General features: G+C 40.7%; 1 protein-coding gene across 7 annotated transcripts in view; it reads right to left on the bottom strand.

The window, feature by feature from the left end:
* Positions 1-25,606, bottom strand: part of MINK1 (misshapen like kinase 1) — a 76,437-nt gene that overhangs the window by 16,810 nt on the left and 34,021 nt on the right. For 3 of the 7 annotated variants that reach the window (XM_072399307.1, XM_072399312.1, XM_072399309.1), the window contains exons 2-14: positions 21,312-21,377; positions 17,285-17,341; positions 16,054-16,179; positions 14,233-14,343; positions 12,089-12,179; positions 10,409-10,539; positions 10,116-10,170; positions 7,108-7,186; positions 6,338-6,513; positions 5,166-5,235; positions 4,455-4,659; positions 4,189-4,296; positions 2,220-2,306 (exon numbers count right to left, since the gene is read on the bottom strand). In XM_072399307.1, coding sequence (XP_072255408.1) covers positions 2,220-2,306; positions 4,189-4,296; positions 4,455-4,659; positions 5,166-5,235; positions 6,338-6,513; positions 7,108-7,186; positions 10,116-10,170; positions 10,409-10,539; positions 12,089-12,179; positions 14,233-14,343; positions 16,054-16,179; positions 17,285-17,341; positions 21,312-21,377 — 1,362 coding nt within the window. The remainder of the gene's footprint in view (positions 1-2,219; positions 2,307-4,188; positions 4,297-4,454; positions 4,660-5,165; positions 5,236-6,337; positions 6,514-7,107; positions 7,187-10,115; positions 10,171-10,408; positions 10,540-12,088; positions 12,180-14,232; positions 14,344-16,053; positions 16,180-17,284; positions 17,342-21,311; positions 21,378-25,606) is intronic. The other 4 variants (XM_072399310.1, XM_072399311.1, XM_072399308.1 and 1 more) reach the window with 3 other exon arrangements.

Below are 25,606 nucleotides of genomic sequence, written 5' to 3'. Positions count from 1 at the left end.
GTATTCAGTGACACAGCTAGAAAATAGTACATGGAATCTCTACCCATCGCCACCAATCACATCCTGGCTTTTAGTGAAGAGGTAAAATGGTAAAAGCATAATATGAGGTCCTGTATAGTTCTCACATGCGGCACTAACTGCATGGGCTTTGTATGCTCTCCATGTACTTGTGTAAGCTTCTTTCTGGCGTTCAAGTTTCTAAGACTGAACCAAAGTGCATGCATATGTTGTGCAGAAATCACCAGCACAATAATACCCCAGGAATAGGCTGTGTTCTGTCCCAAAATGTTGCTTTTATATGATTTTCTGTGCCTGCCTTGTAGGAATAAGAATATTCTAGTGACCTCTCAAAGATACAAGGATGTTAATATCACGGCACCAACCGTCAAATGTCATTCCAGCATTGCGAAATGTGTTAGAGATTTGTAAGTGAACAGTAACAGCTTGCATGGCTGAGTGTGCTCCTGTGTGTCCTGTAAAAGTAAATGTTGATTGGTGACTATGAGAAACATAACCAGTACGCACAATTCCTTTTCTTGAATGAATACCCCCTTCACACCAAGTACAAACGAGGACACATAGTTCATCTACAGCAATAAAAAGAACGGGTGTCAAGCTGTAACACAGTGAAAGGGAGAGACGAGAGGGTGGCAGTGTGGAAATTATAGGAAATGACAGGGACTATCTCTACCTAAAACAGATTCTTAGCATTTATGCCCATTGTGAAGGTTTGTTCACATTTATAAATATTAAAACTGCAAATCTTCCTCTTAAGCGAAAGGAGCTTTTCCTTATACTCTATGGTCCAGGCTCCAGACGAAGGGATGCTGTGATAACGTACTGATGTACGCCACAAGCTACAGATTGTTTTCTCCTCGTGTACAAATAAAATATAATGCCAAAAGCAATATCTATATCATAAGAAAAATACTCATTTGATTTTTATGTAGTTGTCTAAGCACTCTACGGGATGTTGGAGGATTGTTAACATTAAGTAAAAGGAGATTGGAAAAAGTAATACAAATACTTTATGTCAACCTGCTGCTATGGAAATGTGCACCTTTCTCATTTCTGCAGCAGCTATTTAAAATGAACCTGTCAGTTATTTTAAACTTTTTAAAAAAAATGCTTCCCAATGTAAGTCTGACCCGAGAATAAACCTTGCATGGAGCCGGTTACGTTTTTCCTTTTTGAGGCTCAATCTGATTTATTGCAGATTGGTAACTGGTGCCAGACTTTCCCTTTTCTTATGGATAAGCTTCATTATGACCAATGGGACAAGGACAATGATCCTATTGATCAGGCTCAATGTTAAAGCAAATAGCAACTGGTGAGGTCTACTCCTACAGTTTGTAGTGTCTAGAGGACATTGTACACGTACGGTGAATTATAGACTCACCACATAAAACCCTTCACTCACATAGGATGGAGAAAGCAGTGCTGACCTTGATGCCATCTTGAGTGAAGAGACCTTTAAGCAATCTATCATATAATATTTTGCATCTAATTTTTAAAGGAATAAGGCTACATACACACGTGCAATAATTGTGATCCTTTCCAATGACAAACGACTGCATGATGCATGAACGAGCGTCATACATACAGCGCCACTCCATCATGTACATGATGGAGTGGCACCCCGCTGTGCTCTCTCCCTTTCACTATGATTGTTCCTTGTCCGTGGATTCGCCAGGATGGTCGCTCGGACGGTGAGCACTGTACACACGTCTGGTTCCCGTCCAATATCAGCCCTGAGGCGATTATCGAGAATCATCTGACGTGTGTACGTAGCCTTAGTCAAAATGTCACTTAAAAAATTTGAAGATATGCATTTTTCTTTCAATTTATTAAAAAAAAAAAGCCATAACGGAATTACTAACAAGTGAATGAATAAACAATTCTTTTCTGCTACCCTTGCACGTTTTGGTTTTAATCTTTCCTGCGCTAGAACTACTAGTGGCAACAAACATTAAGAAAATGGGGGAAGGGGAGGATTCTTTAACTACAAAAAGAGTAGGGATCCTCTTGTTGGTTCCATGCGTTATGGTGTTGCAGAAGTCACACGTAGCATAGTGAATGACGTAGCAGGGCCGTGTCACGGTGCAGTACAATGGCGGTTGTGGAAGAAGGCAGGTGCTATAGCTACAGGAATATATTTAACCTATGAGGTGAAGAAGGGCCACGCTGTAAAAGGCAATAGGAACAAACTGATGATTTACCAGTAAGAGAGCCTGTTCCTGCAGAAGCTGCTGCTGGAGAATCTCTAACTGTCTCTGTTCTTCCTCTAACTTGTGTCTGATATATTCCTAGAGGAGGAGAGAGAGGCAGAGATAGCCGAGACAGGATGGGAGAAAACGGGATATTTTTTTTGTACTCACCAAAAAATCCTTTTCTCTTTGACTTTCATTGCGGGATTCAGCACCAAAGGAAACACTCTTTGCCTGCAGGGGGGTTGATGGTACCCACAAAGGTCTTTTCTGATGCTTTGTGTTTAGGATTGTTGACATACGTAGTGGTGGTAATAGATTCCAAATTACTTGAGGGCTAATTCACACTAGCAGTGAGGTTGTGGTGCATTTACCCCTTCTTCACTTAAATGACAGAAAATGGAGTAACCTATGATGTCCTTTTATATTATTGATTTACTAACTGGTTCGTGTGATTTAAAATTTATATGAATATCCCCACGCACCTTCCGCCTGCACCGATGTCACCAGTAAACCCCGGAGAACGTCTCTGCATTCCCGGCTGAAGATCAAAGGAAGAAGACGTGTCCCGAGGACCTGCAGGGACCAGCAGGACGCTGGGGGATGCCAATGGAACAAGGTAAATTTTTTTTTTTTTTTTTAAATGTTTTTAGTGACCCCGAGTGAGACTTGGGAATACTGCTTTTTGCATGGTAAATTCACCCCGAGTCACACTCAGGAATACCGCTAGGGGGGTTAAAAGACCAATTGTGAGGTTGGGTACTGATGGTGAATAGGAAAACCTGTTTCAAAATTGGCTTCACATTTCATTCAATTCAAAGGTTGGATTGGGGTCAGGGCTCTGTACAGGCCATTGGAGTTCTTCTGCAACAAACCAGTTAAACCACATCTTTTTAGAGCTGGGTTCATTCAGAGGAAGAGTTGTGTATTTTGTGATGTGCGAATCATCAAGTGTCTTGGTGTCAATCCTCCTGCAGGTAGGGAGAATACTCTATGGTGCTGTGTCCCACAGTGAACAATAAAATAAATCAAAGTAGAACAAGGAGAACACAGGGATTGCTTTAGAAGGAAACAGTCCCGCATTAGACATGAAAAGTATTTCCTTCCCTACACCAACATGGCCGACTCATTACAACAGTAACATGCACAACATGGAGAACGACAGAGATCGTCCTGTCCATGTTACACACACAGAAGACCCACACAAATCCGTCACATTCATCGCAGGGTAAAACAGGCAGGAAACACAGAGAAATCACAAGAAAAGAAAGAAAGAACCCGAACAATCAACATATATGAACATATTATAGGCCGTGTTCAGTCTTGTAGTAAGCTGCAATGACAGTAGAGGCATGTATGGTATTCTAGTAGATGATAGAAGAGGCATATGCAGTGTCCAGTCTCGCAGTGTCATTAGAAGAGTGCGCGTCCAGTCTCGCAGTGTCATAGAAGGAGTGTTTAGCCTTGCAGTAATGTGCAGTGACAGGGGAAGCATATTTAGCCTTGCAGCAATGTGCAGTGACAGAAGAAGCATGTTTAGTCTTGCAGCAATGTGCAGTGACAGGAGAGGCATGTTTGGTCTTGCAGCAATGTGCTGTGACAGGAGAGGGATGTCCAGTCTTGCAGCAATGTGAAGTGACAGGAGAAGCATGCTTAGTCTTGCAGCAATGTGCAGTGACAGGAGAAGCATGTTTACTTGCAGCAATGTGCAGTGACAGGAGAGGCATGTTTGGTCTTGCAGCAATGTGCAGCGACAGGAGAGCTGTGTGTCCAGTTGTGCAGTGAGATTGGAGTGCATCCAGTTTTGCAGTGACAGGAGAGGCATATGTTTAGTCTTGCAGTAATGTGACAGGAAATGTGTGTGTTGCAGTGAGGTGTTTACATAATGCAGCAGATAAACAGAAATTAGTATTTTTTGTGCTTCCGGTGTTAGTAATGTTTCTTGCTATTCCTACACAGATCAGCAGAAGTCTGTACATACTTGCTCCCTCTCGGCCATCCGTCTCTCCTCCTCCCGACGCAGGTCATCCCGTCTCCTCTGCTGTTCCTTCTCTTGAAGCTTTCTCTGCTCCCGCTCCCGGCGCTGTTGCTGAAATAAAAGATGACATGTCAACTTTCAAGCATTAATTTTCTCATTTCATGTGACTTTTTTAGTCTTATCATCAATAAGGAGAACAATCTGAACCAATGTGAATTAACTAGCTTCATAATGAGTTAAGGGGAGAAATGATTCTGTAATATCTTTACCTCTTCAACGCGCCGGCGCTCTTCTTTTTGCTCCTCAATACGTCTCTGGCGCTCATGCAAAAGTTGTTTGATGTGTGCCTCTGAATCGCGATGCTGTGGGCCCATCTGCTGCTGTTTAAGAGCTTCTGAATTGCTCTTGTTCTCTTGTTGTAGCCGAAGGAACTCGCGTCTGAGAGTGGACTCTCCAGGCACATTCATGATGGAGCTGATGGAACCAATGACAATACACTTACAGTAAGTAATATCTGCATTGAGAGGCTTTGGGCTTATTCTGAATATATTAGTTTAAGAGGTTCCTGAGATCATTGACAGGTGATTATTGACCCATAGACTTACATAGGGATACAAAACTTATCTGAAGTAACCAAAAACTGGATGACACAAGCCTTAAGAGTGTAATTTGACATCAAAACTTGTCACTTATCTAACAGTTTAATTCCCACCCAGCTCTACATAAAAATGTCCCACTTTTAAGCATACTCATGCTCAAATGGAAAGAAAGCAGAAGGTGGACGGGGTTTGCTGTATCACAGGTCTGAGTATATAAATTTGACTACTGATATCTTTCAGGTGTGTTTGAGAAAACACAATGCGGGCGCAATTCTGGATGCACCTTACGTAGAATTTCCCCACCCCCAACGTGGAAAGGATTCATAGGCTATTCCATAACTAGAAGCATAGGATTGTAATGCTTAATTCACCGTCTCTTACCTGGGCTCCCCCTCCTCACCGTGATTCTCCTCCTCATCCTCACTGCCGCTGTACTCGTATTCTGTCTCATCTGTAAAAAAAAAAAAAAAAAGTGAAAAATAATGAAACTCTCCCAGGAATGCTGACTAAATGTCTGCTCTGTGCAAACTGGGTGTGCAGGGAAGAAAGTGCCAAATGTATAATGTATAAAGTCCAGATTTCATTTTTACTATGTCTGAAAAAGAAAACCACATGTGAACTTTATACTTTCTGATGTCAGCCCTTCCCACACACCTTTTCAGTGTTCTAGGATCAATGCAGTGACATTAAACTCTTACAACAACCTGGCCTCTAGAAAAAGCCAGAAAACAGACAGTGTCTGAACAGGGACTTCATAAAGCTGGTACCTATGAAATTCTGCTACTTACACTGTTCATATTAAACGCATTTAATGATATACTAATGATTATGCATTACATTAGCTTTATCTTTATTATCTGCCTAGAGTTCATCTTTAACAAAGAGCATAGTAATAAATATGTATAAATATTACCACTGCACATATATGAGATAAAGCATTTTTTACATTAGAGGAAAGCCCCTGATGACGCATACCTGGCATGCACAGAATGAGCAGCCCACAGCTTCCTGGGTTATGTGACCCAAGAGGCTGCTGGTTTCCCCTTTCTCAAAAAAGAAATACAAAATTATTTAAAAAAATAAGCAATTTTTTCCATTTTGTAAAAGGCATAGCCAACTATTTACATATTGTTAATATGTGATAATTCGTGATTTAACCAGATGTGATGACCACCCTGCAGTTAAAGCAATCACATCACATCTGGTTAAATAACGGATAAAACAGTCCATGTGTGTTGTATGTGTAAGTGCGGAGTTTGCGAAGAGGAGGGAAATTTGTACGGCCTGAAGAAACACAAACTTGGAGTTGAATACACTAGGATAAATTACTTCTTGTATTATAATACAATCACTGGAAACACTTAAGGTAGCCACAGACATTAGAGCAAAGTTGCCATGTTGGTCACATGACATATATAGTCCTTCTTTAGAAATAATATGCATACGAACAAGCATAAACTCAAATAACGCCAGGCTAAGACGCATGGTACAGGAGTTATGCTTGCCCACCTCTCTCTTATGTCTGTGACCACCCTTAAAGGCCGTGGACACACCTTTCTCACCGCGTTTCTTCCTGGATCGGTCGATGTGATCCTTCAGCTGGATCCTGACTTGCCTCTCGGTCGGCTGATCCCTGATAAACGGATATTTTAACAGCTGCTCGGTCGGTGGTCGGTTCATGTAGTTCTTGATGAGACAAGTGTCAATAAATTCGATGAACTTTTTCGACCTTTGGTTTGACAAAAGATTAGCAATTAGCAATTTAAACATGAGAGGAATTCAACTAAATAAGAAGTTGGTGGAATTTTTTTGTTTCTTTAGGAAAACAGGTTTACAACCAGTTGTAATGCCAAGCCTATAGTCCGGGTATGACAGACTAAAACAATGATACCATGTAGGTGGCTTATCTCAGCAGTTGTTAACTTTTTGGACAATTAAAAAAAAATGTTAATTCAAAAACTTATAATATAGTATAGGGATAATATAGGGAGCATAGCTCTGAATTTCTAATATGAACAGCAGATTATTGTTCTACTTATAAAAGAGATAACAAAAACATTTTCAATGGCTTTGTCCAAAACAGAACTTCAGGTTTACTTACACTTTAAATACCAACAATGTCACGTCTGGTATTGCATCATATTAGGGAGTTCAGATGCAATATGCATATTTTTGTAGGAAGTTTGTTACTCAAAGGAATACCATCATCTGGTATGCTTGCGATTCATTTCTGCATATTAGCTGATCCTATTACAAATACTTAATCCCTCAAAGAGACTGGAACTAAGAAGTTTTGACTGATGAAAGGAAATCACAGACTCACCATTTCTTCGATTTCAGTTTTGGAGGAGGATTCCTGGGGATGAGAAACAAGGCCCTCATTGGGTGCATATCACACAGAGCTGAAAGAAAAAGAAATGCAAAATACATAAGATGGATTGTATGCAGTCCAATAAGTTTTCTGTCTCCCCACGGTGATTTGTGAATCATTGATAAAGTTGTAGAAATGCTCTATAAAAGTTTGGCCGTATCATGGGACAACTTTCTAGAGGGTTTGGCTATCTCCACTTTTCCTTCCATTCTCAGCTTCCTTTAAAAGACGAAACCATAAACCAAGAACCAAATATAACCTTTCCAATTTCTAGAAAATGTCTAAAATTTCCTTTTTATAAAGAAAGCCTGTGGTGGGATCGCACACAGCAAGTGACGCTGCAGCTTCACATCGCGCCTAAGTATCTACCAGCTGCTCTTCTTATCTGCAACACCCAAAAATGTCATGCCTAGGTGTTCATGTTAGGTTTATATTTGCAAAGAAACAACTTGCTTGGCCATGACAATAGACCACAACAAGAACCGTGCTGTGAAATGAAGTAGAAAGCATGAGTCTTTTTTTTATTTTTGCTTAAGAGTGACTTTTAAAATACGGGATACAGGCATATACTTTCCATTGCAATGCAATGGTCAACAAGAGGGCAGCATGGTGGCTCAGAAGTTAGCACTCTGGACTTTGCAGCACGGGGTTCCAGGTTCAAATTTCAGCCAGGACTCCATCCGCATGGAGTTTGCAGGTCCAGGGAGCTTGGACTGTATTAATGACATATGACTATGGTAGAGACATTAGATTTTGAGCCCATTTGAGGGATAGCTAGTGACATGACTATGGACTTTTTTACAGCACTGCATAACATGTTGGCGCTATATATTATTTATATACAGTATTTATATAGTGGCATCATATTACGCAGCGCTGTACAAAGTCCATAATCATGTCACTACATGTCCCTCAGTGAGGCTCACAATCCAATGTCCCTATCATAGTCATATGTCTTTAATACAATTTTTGGGGGAAGCCAATTAGGTATTATTAACTGCATGTTTTTTGGATATAAATACTATTTAATAATATTATTAATAACAACAAGCGTAATTAGGCCCCAATAATGAGTAACAAGATTTTTTGGCTTTCTGACCTCCACAGGCTGAACGCTTGCTCCCGGTCATGACAAACTATGGGCCCTTTAAAGCCATGACAGCTGCCTTGATTGGCTGGCAGGGATCACAGACAGTACAGGCTGGCTGGCTTTGGACTGGATATGTTTTTTTGAACAGAGATCATCAATTCATAGCTCCGGGCACGGATTTACCCAGGTGCCAAAACATAACATTTACCACAACAGTACACATAGCCTTGAAATGTGTCTGTGTGTTAGTATGAGGCTTGCTTTACAACCTTGTGTTGTTTTGTTTTCAGTGACTAACTGCCAGCAGCTAGCAGTCATGCAGGTAGTACAAAAGAACCGAGTATGTTTAGCCCTAAAGCAGAGATGAGCCTTTGATGCTAAAATATATTGAACTCTATAGGGAGCTGGCCTACCTCCATAACAGGGCATCATATTAGGCAACGTGTCCAGGTAAAAAAGGCAGACAAGCCATCTGTAGCGTTCAATGAACTCTACAAGCAGTATAAGCTCAGCTTGGTTTTACCTGCAGATAATGAAGTCAGGCTTTGAACAATCCTAATGCTGTCTGGACTCATTTACTGGAAATCCCCGCTGATGATAACAGAAGAACTCCAGCCAAACAGCTTTAGTGTAATAAGCATGTTACATGTGCCCAAACAGATCTTTATTCTGTTCAGTCCCATTCCTCGTTCAGAAGGGTGACTCCCTTATTTATTTATTTATTATAGCGCTGAAATTTTCTGCAACAGTCAGCTAAATGCTAAGTTCCCCTCATGTGCCGCTTATTCTGCCAGGCACATAAATACCCCCAGAGACTTCACTAAGCTGGTTTAGCAAAATTTTACAAAGTTTAATCTGCATATATTTTGTTTTCTCTGGTCCCCCTTCCCAGCCAACTATTGTTTTTTAATAAAATGTTTGTTCATATTATTATATCTAATTTTAGAGCCGGTTATCACTAAATCTTTGTGTTTCCCACAAACAATGCATTGAGAGGTTGTGCAAACTGATTAGCTGTGTAAGAGGACGTTCCCTCTACCCTGTGCTACAAGTGCAGAGTATTTTTACCCTTGCTGAAGCACAAAATAATTAAAAGAAAAATTGGAGCATATTTATCACAGCATAGGTAGCCTGACTGCGTTACCATAATAAAGAAGAGTTAATAGAATTTTATCTATTTCCTTTAATGCCCAATAGCTCCTAAAGCAGCCCTTTACTGAAAAATGTATTTAGGAGTGTTGCTATTCAGGCTGTCCTGATTACCTGGTCCTGATATGCCTCTCATATTTAAATTTCCTTAAATCAATTACCTACTAATGACTTCCTCTTTCATAACCTTGTCACATGCACGGCTCCAACACTTTTCTAGAGCTGTACGGACTCTATGGAATGGTCTTCAATGTCCCTTTCGGTTTACTCCTACATTCTGCTCCTTTAAAAGAGCCCTCAAAACCCATCTTATTTTTAAACTCCCTCTACCTGACTTCTTCAGTCTCCTAAACCCTCACTACCCACCCACCAATCTACATCCCCCCTCCTATTGTGTGATACTTCTTCCACCTCCTAGATTGTAAGCTCTTTCGGGCAGAGTCCTCTCCTCCTGTGTCATTGTCTATATTCATTTGCAAACCCTATTTAATGTACAGAGCTGAAATGTCGGCGCTACTTACTGTTTATTATTATTAATACTGTATTATTGTATACTGTAATACTGTACTGTAAAACGGTACTGTTTATTATTAATATTATAAAAAATAATATTAATAAATCTCAGAATTCTGTTCAATAGGCACCAACATTTTAACTCGGGAAGAAGATCTACAAACTGATTTAAAGGGAAAATCAGAAATCTAACGAACAAGTCACTTACGTGGGGCTCCTTCTGCCATCTCAATTGCAGTAATTCCTAAAGACCAGATGTCACTCTGCAAAGAAATACAAATAATAAAATGTAAATTTTTTTACAATATTTTTTGAGGATTATCAAGACAAGAGGATGGTGACACAGACTGAAGGGGTTATAAGTCCGTCCCTCCTCCTGCAGGGTAACAGACAGAAACGAGCTATGATTCGGTCACCCTGCAAGAAGAGGGACACACAGAAGGAAGTTAGGAGTTTGTTCCTCTTGGTATAAAGCAGCCATGGTAAAACACAATTACATACCCTGTAGTCGTAAGTGGCATCTGGGTTCTCGTCACACGCAATGACCTCCGGAGCCATCCAGTACGGGGTTCCAATAAAAGTGTTCCTTCTGCCTACAGTGCGATCCAGCTGTGCGCTGACTCCAAAATCAACTACGACACAAAGAGGAGATAAAAGGAAAGGTGAGATTCCAGCTATGATACATACAGAGATGAGGGGCAACTAACTAAAAGCAGTCAAGTGGACAAAGTAATTTAGCTTCATTTTCGGCTTCCAAGATCTTAGTGACAAATTATGTATAACCAGAACAAAGCTCAACACACATACAGAACTCTAAAACTTATTCTTAAAGTAATTAGATATTCAATATGGCCATTACTAAGTTACTACAGAATACACAAATAAACAGGGTGCTCCATTAAAATAATTAACAGTAAAATCTGTTATAAAATCTTGTAGGAGAGGCACAGATACACAATTGCTGGATAACCTCAGCATTGCAATGCCTAGGAGATAGAAAAGTTGAAGAATGATTCTTTTCATGCATGTTTTAAATTAAGTTGGCCCTCACATATTGTTTTTGCAGGATTAATACATTTTTTTTCCTTCCTAATAGTTGTAAATCTGAAACTTATTTTTTTTTTTTATTATAAAATAAGTAAAATTTTCCTATTTGCCCTATGTCCCACTGGACAAGAATTCTTCAGTTGTACATTATACATACCGTATTTTCAGGTGTATAAGGCGACTGGGCGTATAAGACGACCCCCCCACTCTAACCAATCATTTGGGGGTCGTGTTATATGCCCAGTATTGTACTGTTCCTTCTGCCTGTCAGATCTCACTATTGTGTAAGAACTGAGAGGCAGAAAGAACTGTACACTACTAGTTCTAAGTAATGAATGGGCACGTTCCTTTAATGAATGGGCGTGTTTCAGTGAAGAGCCAATCCAGGCTCTCCACTGGAGAGCCAATCCAGGCTCACGTCCTGCTTTTCAGCTTACACGAGTCCTGCTGTGAAGCAACGCGAGCCTGCCCAGGAGGACTCGTGTAAGCTGAAAAGCAGGAAGACAGAAGGAGGCACAGGAGGACTCGCAGGGACGCCAGACCAGAGAGGGGACTCGCGGGGACACCGGACGCTGCAGGTAAGTACTGGTACCCGGCGTACAAGACGACCCCTGACTTTGTCATAGATTTTTCGGGGTTAAAAAGTCGTCTTGTACGCCGGAAAATACGGTATGTTCTAATAGGAACTTTTATCCTCTATTCCTTTTCGGAGGACAATTTAATAATTTGGATTCTCTTATTATTTTCAGTAATGGAGACACTGGCCATGAGGACATAAAAGAGAGAATAAATGTTCCCTGATCTATCTAAAACTTACAACTAACTGATGTAACCAAAAAAAAGAGCAGGACAAAGTTGTGACAAAATGGGGAGCGGCAGGAATATAAAAGGAATGCGTATTGTTAATTGAATCTGGGGGTTCTTTTTGTATTTCTTAAATCTGTGCAACAATGCAGTGTGACACTTTATGCCTGCAATAAAGAGCAATCACTGTTCTCATTATGCAGGGTGACTGGTCTTGTATCTATCCCCTCCCTAATTTTTTTCGGATGGGCCTTCCGAGCTTGCAAACGTTTGGTCATATAGTGCATTACAGAAAGAGTTTGCGCACATTGTTTGCCTATATGAACTCACCTAGTTTTACTTCAGCATTCTCTGTCAGAAGGACATTCTGACCCTTGATATCTCGATGGATGACTTTGTGTGCGTGAAGGTGAGACAGACCCTGAAAATAGAAAAAGGGATAATACTAAACACTCTGGAACATACAATTTGCATTGCCTATTAGACCTGCTTGATCCAATGCTAACAAGCCTAAAATCATAATTCCTATGCAGCATACCTTCATCAAATGCCTGATAAAACATTTAAAATCTGATGTGCTAAGAAGAGCAGTAGAGGTAAAAACACACTTTTGGGATTTGGGAGAATATGCTAACGCTTAATTGGATACATGGAAAAAGTTCCAGATTTGAGAATGCATGATCAGTTGGGTCATTATTACAGAATGGAATAGGCTATGTCCCTTCTGCGAAAGTTCCTCCTACCTGCCTGAAAAAGCTGAGCTGGGCATATTTATTGTCAGCTTTGATAATCAGCATATCCTCGCACACCAGCAAAAAAGTTACACCGTCCTGGCCTGGCCAATCAAGATGCCCAAAGATTGATAGTGGCCCCCCGGCGAAGGAATGTGGACGGGTGAGTTTAATTCTGCTTAAAGTTAGCCTGGGGAATCGCTCACAGCCAGATATAATGATTTCTATGAAAAAACTGTAAAACCTGGTGTCTGCAGATGACAAGAAAAAACATGAACTAGCCAGACCCCTTGATTCTGGCACGGCTATCAAAGGACAGCAGCTTGCATTATTTGTCCCACTGAGTAGATAAAATGTTATTTTTGCAAAGTAATTTGAGACAGTACAGTTCTGAGGCAAAGTGGGTGCAACGTGTACATTAAACTACCTTTGATTCTCTGTTCCAACATTTAAAAGTATCATCTAATTCAGACTGCAATTTTCAGCAGCAGATACAATTTGCACACTACACTCATCTTAGAAGTGAACAAAAAGATTTTATTATTCATGGAGTTTTTCTCCACAGTAATACAGAAGGCCTTGGAATGCACAGGACATAAGAGACAACAGATTTTCTTCCCCGGACCCTTTTATCTGGCACTTTTCAGTAACCACCCGGATGTTTTTAGGTGGTTACAATACAGGGGCGCTGGACAGTTGGGGTATAATACAAATACGATAGAAATAAAGGAAGGTTGGGTACTGGAAAGCTGGAACAAAGTAAAGGGAGGGATGTAGAACCTCATAGAATTATAGGAGTTACTGGATACCTATGGCACTACACTAAACTTGTCATAATTATATTAATTTTATTGTTACGCAGTATTTACATAGCACCAACATTTTACAAAGTGCTGTCCATAGTCATGTCACTAGCTGTCCCTCAAAGGAGCTCACAATCTAATGTCCATACCTTTCATATTTCATTAATACAATTCTCAGGTCAAATTATTTTGGGGGGAAGCCAAAAAACCCTAACCGCATGTTTTTGGAATGTGGAAGAAAACCAGATACCTGGAGGAAGCCCACGCAAACCTGCAAACTCCATGCAGATAGTGTCCTGGCTAAGATTCAAACCTGGAACCCAGCGCTGCAAAGACCAGAAAGCTAACCCTGGGCCACCGTGCTGCCCACTTTTTGACTACCGGCTTGCAGTTTCTTCCCACCAGCTCTGCCTAACATGGGTCAGGGCTTTACAGTGAAACAGCTGGAACAGAGATAAAGTTTTGGACCAGGTGGGCTGCACTTTGAGAGGAAGAGATTGATGTTCATAGAAAACTTGTACTAAAGCCCTGCAGTTAACAGAGCATTCCAATTTATATATTTAACCCAAAAAAAGGGTGCAGCACTGTCCCTTTTAGTCTTGGTCGCGAATGGGCACGTCACATATATGTGTACGAACGTCACATGTCCCAGGAGGCTCTGGCATGCGCAGAAGGGGCATTTCTTCCACTAAGGGGTAAGAGATGCTGATCTCACGCATCTCAGGGATCTGCAGGATTAAAAGGTAAGTGAATTTTTTTTATTTTCAGCTTAGTTTAGCTTTAAGTCCACAGATGTTCTTGCGAAATATATGAGTTTTTTTATTTAGTTTGTATTTAGTAATAAAGCTGGAGATTTACTTCATTTCATTTCATTACTGTCAAGAGATCAGATACTAAAAAATCATATCTACTGTTACTCTGCAAGTGAATAGAACTTTACCCGTAAGATTTCCCGGCAGATGTAGGCAATACAATCTTCCTTTAGAGAGTTCCCCTTCGTGTTCTTCACTAGGTCTGTGACCGACCCCGCACCACAAAACTCCATCACCAGCTGTAAGGAGAGAAACACGAGACATAACCACAGCATTCATCACTAGGATAAGGTGAGCAGAGAAGGAAGAAATTATGTCTTTTTTAGATTTTATGTCTTTTTTAGATTTTATGTTGTCATCTTTATACCTGAAGGGGAGATTTATTATATTAAGTCATCCTCCTGACCAATGCCATCTCTTCTTAGGGGAAATAAAGGTATAAACTAACCCATGGTACAAATCTAATATTTGTGCAGGGCATAATCACTGTAGGGCTATGTACAGATGTTAGATCACTGATGCTAGAAACGATCTTTTGTGATCATTTCCCAGGATAGATAAGTGGACATGAACTATATTTTTTATATCATTAGAGTAGTGTGTGGTGGGTATCTCTTTTTTGATTGTGCCTAACTCTGGTTTATATAAAGGTAATTTAAATAAAAGACAGAGAATGATAGAGTTTTTGGCACAAATATAGAAAATATCATTTGTAGTACAAGTTTACATACAAAATTATGAAAGAATTATATCCTTTTTAACCAAAAGTTATAATATTCTCTTATGATCTATACAGGATTTGATCAATTTTCACACAAAGTTACAAAAAACAATTACAACCTTTTCTCTGTATGTCACAATAGTTTCTTGCGATACATACAAAGTTTTGTTCAGGCCTGCTGTGGCACTATACAGGTTTCAGCGAATATTAAACAAATATACATCAGCATACAATGGTTAAGTAGGTATGAACCCTTTCATATCAACCGTAGTACTCTACGCGTTTCGCCATAGTGGGCTTCCTCAGGGGTAGTGATAGGTCAATAAAAAGTTCTCTATGTATACATACGGGGTTCAGGTGATCTGAATTTACCAACATAAATGTAAGGGTTCAATACACTGCAATGTTCAATGCAATGTACACACAGTGGCATTCTGTTCTAAGGAAGGAGCAGAGCAACGCCCCTCTTTGCTCTGCACTATAGAAAAACGGTGCTTCTTCCTGATCGGTCATTCCTCAATGTTGGAGGGACCGTTGTAGACATGTCAGGTTTTTTTTTTTTTTTTGCCTGAGAAGAACACAATATTTGTTTCTGAAGACAATCATCTGACATGTACATGTACCATTTTGCCTTTTTCTGAAAAACAAATAGATCATACTCACTTATCTTACCTAAACTCAATATTTTTACTTTACATACATTTTTTAAATTTATTTTAAGTGCAAAAAAAAAAAAAAGTGCAGCATTGCCCCTTTATATCTAACTGCCGTAGTCTCCCATGGTACCTACATCACTCATCCTGGGGAGCTCTGAGTGCTCCTTCTGCACATGCCTAATACTGGGCATGTACATAAGGGGCATTTTTTCCACTAATGGGGGAGATATGCTGATCTCACGCATGCGCCTTTTTTTCCCCCTTTGCAGCGGGCACTGCAACGTCACTCGATTTTGCACCTGCGCAGTGTGAGATTGGGCGACATAGGAAGGGAAGACTGAGGATGGCGGTGCCCAGTACTTCCTCTGTGCCAGGACGAAAAAGAATCCTAGGATGACACAGGACCAGATTGAGGAAAGGTCTAGCGCCATCGAAGGATCTGCCAGATTATAGTAGGTGTGATTTTATTTTTTAGTTTAGTGCTGCTTTAAATAATTTCCCTTGCATATATGCCCATATATTTTAATGACAGTTCCACTTTAATACAGCCTGATTTCTGCATTTGATCTTACCCATAGCTGGTCGTCATTCCCTGGTGGACTTTTCTTGATGAAGGCTCCGTAGTACGTTGCAATGTTTCGATGGTGGGAATACTTCTTAAGCATGTTAATCTCCTGCTTGATCTCTTCTTCTTCATCCTAATTATAAATGACAGAAGGAAGAACAGACGTGACTCCATGTTGTCTTCTTATCCTAATTTCTATCTAGGGGGAGTAAAAAGTTACCCTAGGTATTCCCCTTCTAATAGTAAACACATACAAGTCGAATCTTTTATAAAAGAATTCTAGGAGGCTCAAAAAGAATCATAACATGTATTAAGGGGTGTGTAAAATCTCAGCAGAGGAAATCTAGCTGGCTGGGCCTTGTACCATTCAATAGGTACCAATAGACTGCAGGTTCTTGTGACAGAGGGGGTATTCGGGTCCCTATAACGTTGAAACAAAGACAGGAAAAAGCCAGGGGGGGTTTGTTGCGGCAAATAAAGGTTATATTGTAAGCAAGTTTTGTAAGATATATATATTTTATGCACATATAGATGAAGAGTTTCTGGTCCTTCCCAATAAATGTTCATGGGTTATTAGATCTGGTATCTAGTCATAGTAATCGTTATTCAGGTAATAACGAAAAAACGTCTCAAAGCTTCTTCAGGGGGATGTATGGGTTGTTTACCAGAGGAAAGGCATGTTGGCGAAATGCATCAGTCTACAAGACTATTTTTCATTATTACCTGAATAAGGGATTACTTTGTCAAGATGACAGGCTTAACATCCCATGAACATTTAATGGGAAAGACCAGAAACTATTATATATTGTATGCACATATAGATTGTGATCTCTCATAAAACTTGCTTACAATATAACCTTTATTTGCCTAAAAAAAAAAAACCCAGTTTTTCCTGTCTTTGTTTCAACATTATATGTTTTTGCAGGGGGCGGCTTCACATATCAACGAGAGGTAGGATTAGGAATACTCTTTTAACCAGGTATTCAGATCCCCACAAACTACGTACGTCACAGCAGCTGAAAAAAAAAACAAAAAAAAAAAACTTTGGAGGAATATTGAAACAATATAGTTTGCAGGTCTTGTAAAATAGGTTTTACATAGGAAAATTCCAGCTGTCCCTCCTGGCAAAGACAAGTCAGCTGGATTATACACAGCCTGATTCAAATGACACTGGAAGGCTGTTTTATTCCACATACAACACGAGCAGTTACATAAGTATTCTTCTTCCCTCTTCTTACCTCAGTCACGTCCATGACCTTGATGGCGGCGAGTTGTCCCGTCTTGACATGACGGCCCTAAGATAAACACAGAAGATCTTAAAAAAACATCTAAGGGATGCTGGTAATGATCACGCATGAGAAGACTTTCTCTTATATTTATAGAGCGTGTTGTCAGTGTTTCACCTTGTTTCTATAAAGAGGACCTGTACTTAGGAAGCTGGGCTAAAATAGCAAAGGACTAGAGGCCAGTCTATAGGCAAAAAGAGTGAACAACACAGAAGGGATATTGGCATGCCTTAGAACTCACACAACACATTTACAGCTATGAGGCTCAGGATGCGGGAACAGGAAATGCATAGTTATTCTACATAAGAAAATCAATATAAAGATGTAGGGTATGGCTTAGGCATAATTAATATTTCTAGCTCTCAGCAAATGTTCGCTTTTCCAGTCCAGAGCTACTTAAAGCTGAACTCCACAGCACTCCAAGTTGTAGGTGGGACCTTTCGTACAATGTCGGACTGCTGGTCCTGCATTGTATGTCATTATGTCAGAGCACCTTAGGGAAGGTGGCAGGAAGATGGCAGGAAAAAGCCTTAAGCAGCTAAGGATACCATTAGTAAAGGTGCTTTATACTGGAACCCTAGCCAAAAAAAGAAAGCTGTCCTGGGGAAGCTGCAAAAAACATTTTTTATTTTACAGATCCTTTCCAACCACAACTATTGAATGTATGTATGTATGTATGTATGTATGTTGAGTTTTGAGCACTAGTTACCGTAAAAGTTGTCCATAACGGAAAAAAGTGCAAGGGCAGCCAATAAATGCCCATTCACACCCACCGGCTGCTGTGCTTTGTGATAACGCACACAGAGCATGCTCGATACAGCAAAGCTGAATGGCATAACGACACAATAACACAACACAGCTCAATGTATGTGCTTAAAAGCACATGTGTAATTATTTGTCTGTTGTGGTGGGTTGGTAGCCCTCTCACTTGAACGAGCTGCCCATGTGTTATTTTGCATGTGTTATTGCAACGCACCATGTCACATGTGTAAATGGGCCCTGAATGAATAGGAGGAATAGAGGAGCCCAGTGACAGTGTTGTGTAAAGGGCCCCCCCGGATCCACTGATTTCCCATTGCTAGTTTTACCTGCGCTGGGGCAAGAACCAAAATTCTCATTCTCAAACTCTAGGGGGAGCAATGAAGTCACTCCTGTCATGTGACAATGTTGGGGCTACCGATTGGCTGGAAGACTACAACAAAGGGTGAGTGGGCGCCTAAAGTTATGGTTTACCAACATAATTTTCCAGCACTTTCAGTGTTATCTCCAGCCCCTTTCAGCCGGACCCGCTACTTTTTGGCAACCACCCAGCTGTTTTTAGGTGGTTACTGAAGTTACAATACAGGGGCCATAACCCACCTACAATTTCTTCCCACCCAGCTTAAAAAAAACTTCTGGGTTCAACACTGAATTTCCAGAACAAATACTGATGGAAAGTCTTCTATGCATAACACCTTTTTGGATGACAAACTCACTTTAATATCTCTAGGCTGACCCATTCTGGATATTAGGAGGCAAAAGACAGGAATAATGCCAAATGTCTTTCCTTAGTAACCATTCTCTCTGACCTTGGCTAGTCATCAGGCAGATAAATATCTCACATCACAGAACAAAGTGGGGAGGAAGCACATAAAAGCCACAACATGCATGTAGGGGACGTCATAAGTTTAGACATATAGAGATAAAAACATACAAAAATATTTATGTGAAAAAAAAGAAAAAACAAGAAAATTCAACAGAAAGAAAAAAGATACAATCGGGCTAGAAGAGCAAGACAGACTTCTGTGTCACCCTGCAGGAGGAGGACAGACTCATAGCTCCCTTCTGTCTGTGTCACCCTGCAGGAGGAGGACAGACTCATAGCTCCCTTCTGTCTGTGTCACCCTGCAGGAGTAGGACAGACTCATAGCGCCCCCTTCTGTCTGTGTCACCCTGCAGGAGGAGGACAGACTCATAGCTCCCCCTTCTGTCTGTGTCACCCTGCAGGAGGAGGACAGACTCATAGCGCCCCCTTCTGTCTGTGTCACCCTGCAGGAGGAGGACAGACTCATAGCTCCCTTCAGTCTGTCTGCTTGCAAAGAACTTCTCTTTGTGAAGAATACTGAAGTCCCAGAGTAGCACAGGAGACAGAATAGATCAGCAGAGATAGCACAGCTACTGAAAATAAAACAAAGCAAGGATATACAATCTACCTGCTGGTTTTTCAAGTGAGATTAAATGACAAGAATTATCAGTACTGTTTTGGTTTATAGCCTCATATTAAGCAGATGTCACTTTAAAAAGCAAACCTGGTCCCTCCCACTGCGGGGAGAAAAAGTTAAGGTAAAATGCCAGTGAGCAGCAGAACCGATATTGGAATAATTCTGTACAAGGTTCCCTGTTGCTATGGAAAGCTGCAATACTCCACAACTCCCCCACTCATTTCTAATAACGCCCCCTCTGTTTCTGTCTCTCTCACCCACAATCCCCCTCTCCTCCACCTCTCTCCGTCTGCTTACTCGGCATTTTCCTGTGTGACTGCGGTCTCCAGGCTGGCAGTGCCAGGGTAACAGGGACGACAATGTTTGGTGCAACAGAGAGAGGCATTCAAAGAGTATGACAAAATGACACAGAGACTGGAGAAGAACGCTCATCAATGATTTAACTGAGCAAACAGAGACGCCAGGAAAAGTATGTGTGTGTTAGGGAAGGTGGGGGCAGTTTTCCACAAGGAAAAACAATTGGACCCAGCAGTTGGCGTTAAACAAATACAGAGAGAAATAAAATGAGAAGGAGAGAAGAGAGAAAAGTATAATAGAAAAGAAACACTGTAGTGTACTAAAAAAGGAATAATGCTGGAGGGGGTAGAGAGAGGCCAAGAAAGAGAAAAAAGAAAGGGTGGTGGAGCAGGTTCGCTGATAGAAATATGACTATTGGAGAAAGAGGGGTAAGTTAGGAGAAAGGAGTAAAAAAGTAAAAAGAAAAGGAAATAAGTAAGGAAAATAGAGTAAATACAGTAAAACAGAGGAAGGGTGAATGAGGGAATATTGAGGGGGAAAAAATAGATAGAATGAAGGGCAAAGAAAGGGAGAGAAGTAAAAAGAAAAAGTAGTGGGGAAAAAGGGAAGTGAGGAGGGAAGGAAAATGGAGAGAAAATGGGACGGGGGAAAGAAAGGAGTGGTAGGAGAGGAAATAAGAAAGGGGAAAAGATAAGGAAGAGAGGAAAAAAGAAGAGAGGGAAGAAATGACATTAGGAAACAATGTAAAAGGAGAGGAAATTAGGGGGAGAGAATGGAAAAGGAGTGGAAATAGGTAAAAAGAATGACAAGAGAAGGAACAAGTCAGAAGAAATGAAAGAGAAATGAGAAAAAAAAAACAGTAAATAAAAAGGTAAGAAGGAGAAGAAGGAAATTAAGAGAAAGATGAAGTGACTAAAGAGGGGAAAGGGGCAAGATGAAAGGAAATGGAGAGAGGGAAGGGAAGAAATAAAGAGTGAGGACTGGAAAGGGAGGGAAGGCAGAAAAAAGAACTAGAGAGAAGAAAAGGAAACAAATAGAATAGAGAGACCGCAGCTGAAAGGAAGATGAGAAAAAGAAAGAAGTGAAGGGCATGAAGAGACAAATGAGAAAGATAGGGGAGCAAGAAGAGAAATAGAAAGTAGTGAAAGACAGGAAAGTGAAATAACAGATGGAGATATTGTAACATAGAAGAGAAAGTAAAAAATGTCAGGTCCATAAACATGCAAAAACACCCTAGCTAAGTACGTAAGTTTACGTTTTGAGTACAGCTATAGCAGGCCACTTCTGTAAACCCTTGCTCAAGGTTGTGCGGTCAGTAATCTCCCATCTATAGAGATCTCAAAGTGAAAAATGTGGAGAGCGGAGAAAATACTGGGGAAAGCAGATGAAGAAGCAGAAGGGTGGAGGTCACGCAGAAAAAAGGAACCAGATTTTGAGATACCAATATTATAAATATAGCAGCAATAAAAAGAATGACTCACCTTATACACCTGACCATAGGTGCCATTTCCAACCACTTCAACCAGTTCAAAGATCCCAGCTGGATCCTGCAAAATACAACAACATGTAACCGGTTAATTCATAACTCTCAGATTATTAAAGCTTCATCAAGCCAAATAATACCTCCCCAAAGTCAGATCTGATTGGTTATTATTACTGCCCCTTGCAGCATAATTTCTCTTTCTAGCAAGTAAACTTCTCAAAAGCAAATCTGATTTATCATCAGCCCTTTAAGCTGGACGCACCCCCGGCTGTTTTTGGGTGATTACTGATGAGTTGGGTAAAAAAAAAAAAAACATTTCTGGGTTGAACGCAGAATGAGTGCAGAATAACACATTTAAAACATAGCACTAGAATTTAGCTAAAGACATAGCACCAAGGAACTTGCCAAAATATTGTATAGGACTTATCTATCTGAAGGCTCACATATGCGGTGATGAGCATATGTGTTTAGTAATAATAATATTATTATTATTAACAGCAATAATGAGACTTTGAGTCATTTACTATGTAAGCCATTAGCTATGTAAACTTCAGCTTGAGCTTTTGAGCTCTATTAACAATTGTCCATTTTTTAATCTGCTGGTTGTATAGAAACTATTACTGGTACGCAACATTTCCTGTGGCAATAACATATAAAATACATACCTAACCAGTTTAGGTTGCTATCTACCCTCAGGTGACAAGCATTTAGTAAACAATTATGGCCAATAGAGGCAAAACCACTGACATACTCCAAATTTAATCTGTTTACTGAGCACCTCCAGGTAGTTACTGCAGTGCGTTAAGCTTTTTTTTACCATGATCAGGAGTGACAAACACTCAGAGCAAAAAAAAACATCAAAGCAAAATCACCTTGCAACAATGTTAAGTACACTCTGGAAACATAATGGGTGTCTATAGCTGCCTCTATGTACATGGATATATGTGAGGTTTTTGGTACATCTAAAACCCTTGACCAGGCTACTTTTCTTTTTAAGTGAACCTCATCTCAAGTAGTTACCTCCATTTTTATTGTTGTATCACTTTTTGTTCTTTAAAATGTTGGATAATTATTTTGGAAAACCATCACTTTAGGGCCCACTCGCCCTTGGCCTGTATTACCTTCTCAGTGTTCTCCCCAGGCCATTTTAGCTGGATGCACCACCCGGCACGTTTTGGTGACCACACCACGCTTTTTTTGGGAGGTTACTGAAGAGTTGGGTCACAATACAATTTCTTATCACCTGTCTTAAACACTGCGGGTTCCTTTGCAGATGCCGGGACTGGATGAATTTCCACGCTCCTGTACAGGAGTTTCCTCATCCCAGTCGAGCCAATGAAGACGGCCAAATATCGCGATGTAGAGGAAAAGAAGGGAGAAGACGATGGTGTCTGAGATGAGACAGGGATAGGGGAGTATGCCCTGGGTTCAGTTCAGTTTTAAGCTTTCCAGTGGACCTGTACCCAGATCAAGCCACTCATTCACCTTCATTTTAAAGGATAAGTGCACATTAAAAACTAGTTCCACTTATTGCTCTTCCTTTTGCACTCCTCCCCTGACCCTACGTAACCCACCTTGCCGATGCATGCTAATAAATTGGAAGAATTCGGCTTTTCTGTTTACGTTTTGGCATTGCTCTGCCTGAGCCAAAGTGTCACAGCCCCCATAGACTTCTATAAAACTACCAAATGGTATTTGGTCAACTGCAGTGCTTCTCGATGGAGAAACCAATAAAATAACTTCCAGGTCTTCGGGGAACCCCTACTATAATTACTATATATCACCATGGTGGTCAGTAGGAAGAATGTCTCTTACATTGCTGGCCATTGTGAAGAATATCACTGTAAAGATAGCAAAAAAGACCATTGGGGTCAGTTAAAATGACCCGACAGGTACAAGTGAGAACTCTTCGCAACCTCTGGGGGAACCTTGGTTGAGAAACCCTCATCTAGGATCTATGGTTCTGTATTTTGCAGGGGCGACCAATGAAGACTGCCCATGCCATGCTGTAAACCAAACAGCCATGAGATCTTGGCAAGGTAGGATAATAAAGGTAAAGAGGACAATATGGTGCAGCATGGTGGCTCAGGTTCAAATCTCGGCCAGGATTCTATCTGCATTCTATCAAACTCTATCTGGAGTTTGAAGCTTCTCCACATGTTTATGTGGGTTTCCTCCCATATTCCGAAAACATGAAGTTAGGTTAATTGGCGTCTTTCCTACAAATTGACCCTAGACTGTATTAATGACTATGGTAGGGACATTAGAATGCGAGACCCTTTGTGGGACAGCTAGTCACATGACTATGGACTTTGTACAGCGCTGCGTAGTATGTTGTGTATAAATACTGGATGATAATGATATGATACAGGCCTTGAAAGAAATTTACTTTGCACCAGAATCTTGTCAGGCCACCAGCCCGCTAACGTAGACCACCAGAAGAAAATCCAGAGATGAATAAACCACGGACAAACATCCATTAAGAACTGAAAGCAAGCCTATCCCTTTTAAATTCTAATTTGACTTTATATTATTACCTATATATCTTTTTACCAAACAATGTTGTTTAAAGTTCAGCGAATGTTTTCAGCAACAGCCAGTTGTGCCTGGCATGGTTTATGACGAGGACGGGAATGCGTGTCTCCAGTGTAGCATACACAGATCAGCTCTGGGGAGGTGGACTGTGGATAACAATAAGCTGATCCTGTCTGGAATAGTATATACAGATCATAAGACTTGGAAGACGGATGTATGGCATTATGATTTGCTCTCCCCAGCCGCTGGCACATATCCCATACTGCACTGCAGCACGACTTTGCAGCTTTACAGGCATCAAGCCTTTCAGAAAGCAGGAGAGAATATTCCACACAATGGCAGGGCCTAGCTAGAGTGGCTATCATCACCCGCAAGTGTGGAGGGAGACAAGGCTCCGTATCGCAGCAGGATATCCTGGAAGGTGAAATCCTTGCTGAAGATAAACATAAAGGGGAAGCGGTAGTCAGCGAGGAAGGAATGTTCATATCACAAGAGTGATTGGGAGGTTTCGGAAAACCAGTGCTGTTTTTTTTTTACAATGAAAAATAATAGGCTACCTAAAAATGTGCCAGATGTAGGCCAATAAATTCAGGTGTGAATGGGCCCTTAAATAGATGGCCACTTCCAAAAAAATTAAAGCCCTGCCTGCCTGCATAAGAATACAATAAAAAACTTCTATATGACAGTCCTAATGAAATCTAGTTTTTTTGTGATGCCGAGTCCTTATAAAGGAATCACAAAACCTTCCTTGATGGAGCCAAACTATCTTTCATTTTTGTCTCACACGCTCCTCTCCCAGACACTGCAGATTACATTGTGGGGAGGAGTTTGTCAGCAGCAAAGGTTGTACTGTCAATCAAGAAAGAGGTGGGCGGGACTGAGTGTGCTAGGTGCTGACTGACAAGCTCAAGGCAGTGACAACGCTGACAGCTTTTTTTTTTCCCCATTCCAATATAATGGAAGCAGGCAAAGCCAACAGGGTGCCAAATCACCTCTGAATTCAGGAGCAGTGCAGCATTGTTGTCACATCATTACCAGAAAGTTGCATTAAATAGATTTCACCGGTAGGACTCAAAGGTATATGTGGGATTTTTCATGGTGGGAAACAAATTAAAGGTGATCTCCAAGCAAAGTAAAAATATGTAAGGAAAAGGACATCACCATTCCAAAACCAATAGGTTACCCACTGTACTAGTGACCGGGTAAGCAACACAAGAGTTTCTCTAACATGTCAACACAAGGCAAGGCAGCAGTTTTGCTGTAATTCCGACAGCCCAGTAATAAATATTCTCTGTTCTTCCAACTCCTGTACACTACTTTTCAAATACCCAATATTTCCAGGTATGGAAGATCATTTGACCTTACTTCGCTTCCATTCATGTAACAGTACTGTTGATTGGCCAGGTTTGTCACATGGTATGGGGGGGGTGACCCTTAGTCATGTGTCAGCTTTCACTAGAGCAACTTGGGATTTCTTCTCTTTGCTTGGGACAGTAGGACAGGACAACAAGGCGAGTATGTCTTGCAGGAGTGATCAGCAATAAAACATACGTTACAAGGCCGATTCTTGGCACCGGCATTAATCTACATCAGGCCCAGTTCCGTATATGTTCTATTAGGACTACAGTTGCTCAGTTTATGGTGGAGCATTCACATGGGGTGTCCTCTAAATAAGAAAATATATGAGCATGTAAGAGGCTATCATCTGCTCCAGGTGTTCCAGTGCTTCGCAGTACGATTATTATCCATGTGCACCTG

Source organism: Pyxicephalus adspersus, chromosome 2 (genome assembly GCF_032062135.1).
Source record: "Pyxicephalus adspersus chromosome 2, UCB_Pads_2.0, whole genome shotgun sequence".
NCBI classification, from domain to species: domain Eukaryota; kingdom Metazoa; phylum Chordata; class Amphibia; order Anura; family Pyxicephalidae; genus Pyxicephalus; species Pyxicephalus adspersus.
The sequence above is the reverse complement of the archived record's forward strand: the minus strand, read 5'-3'. Positions and strand labels throughout refer to the sequence as shown.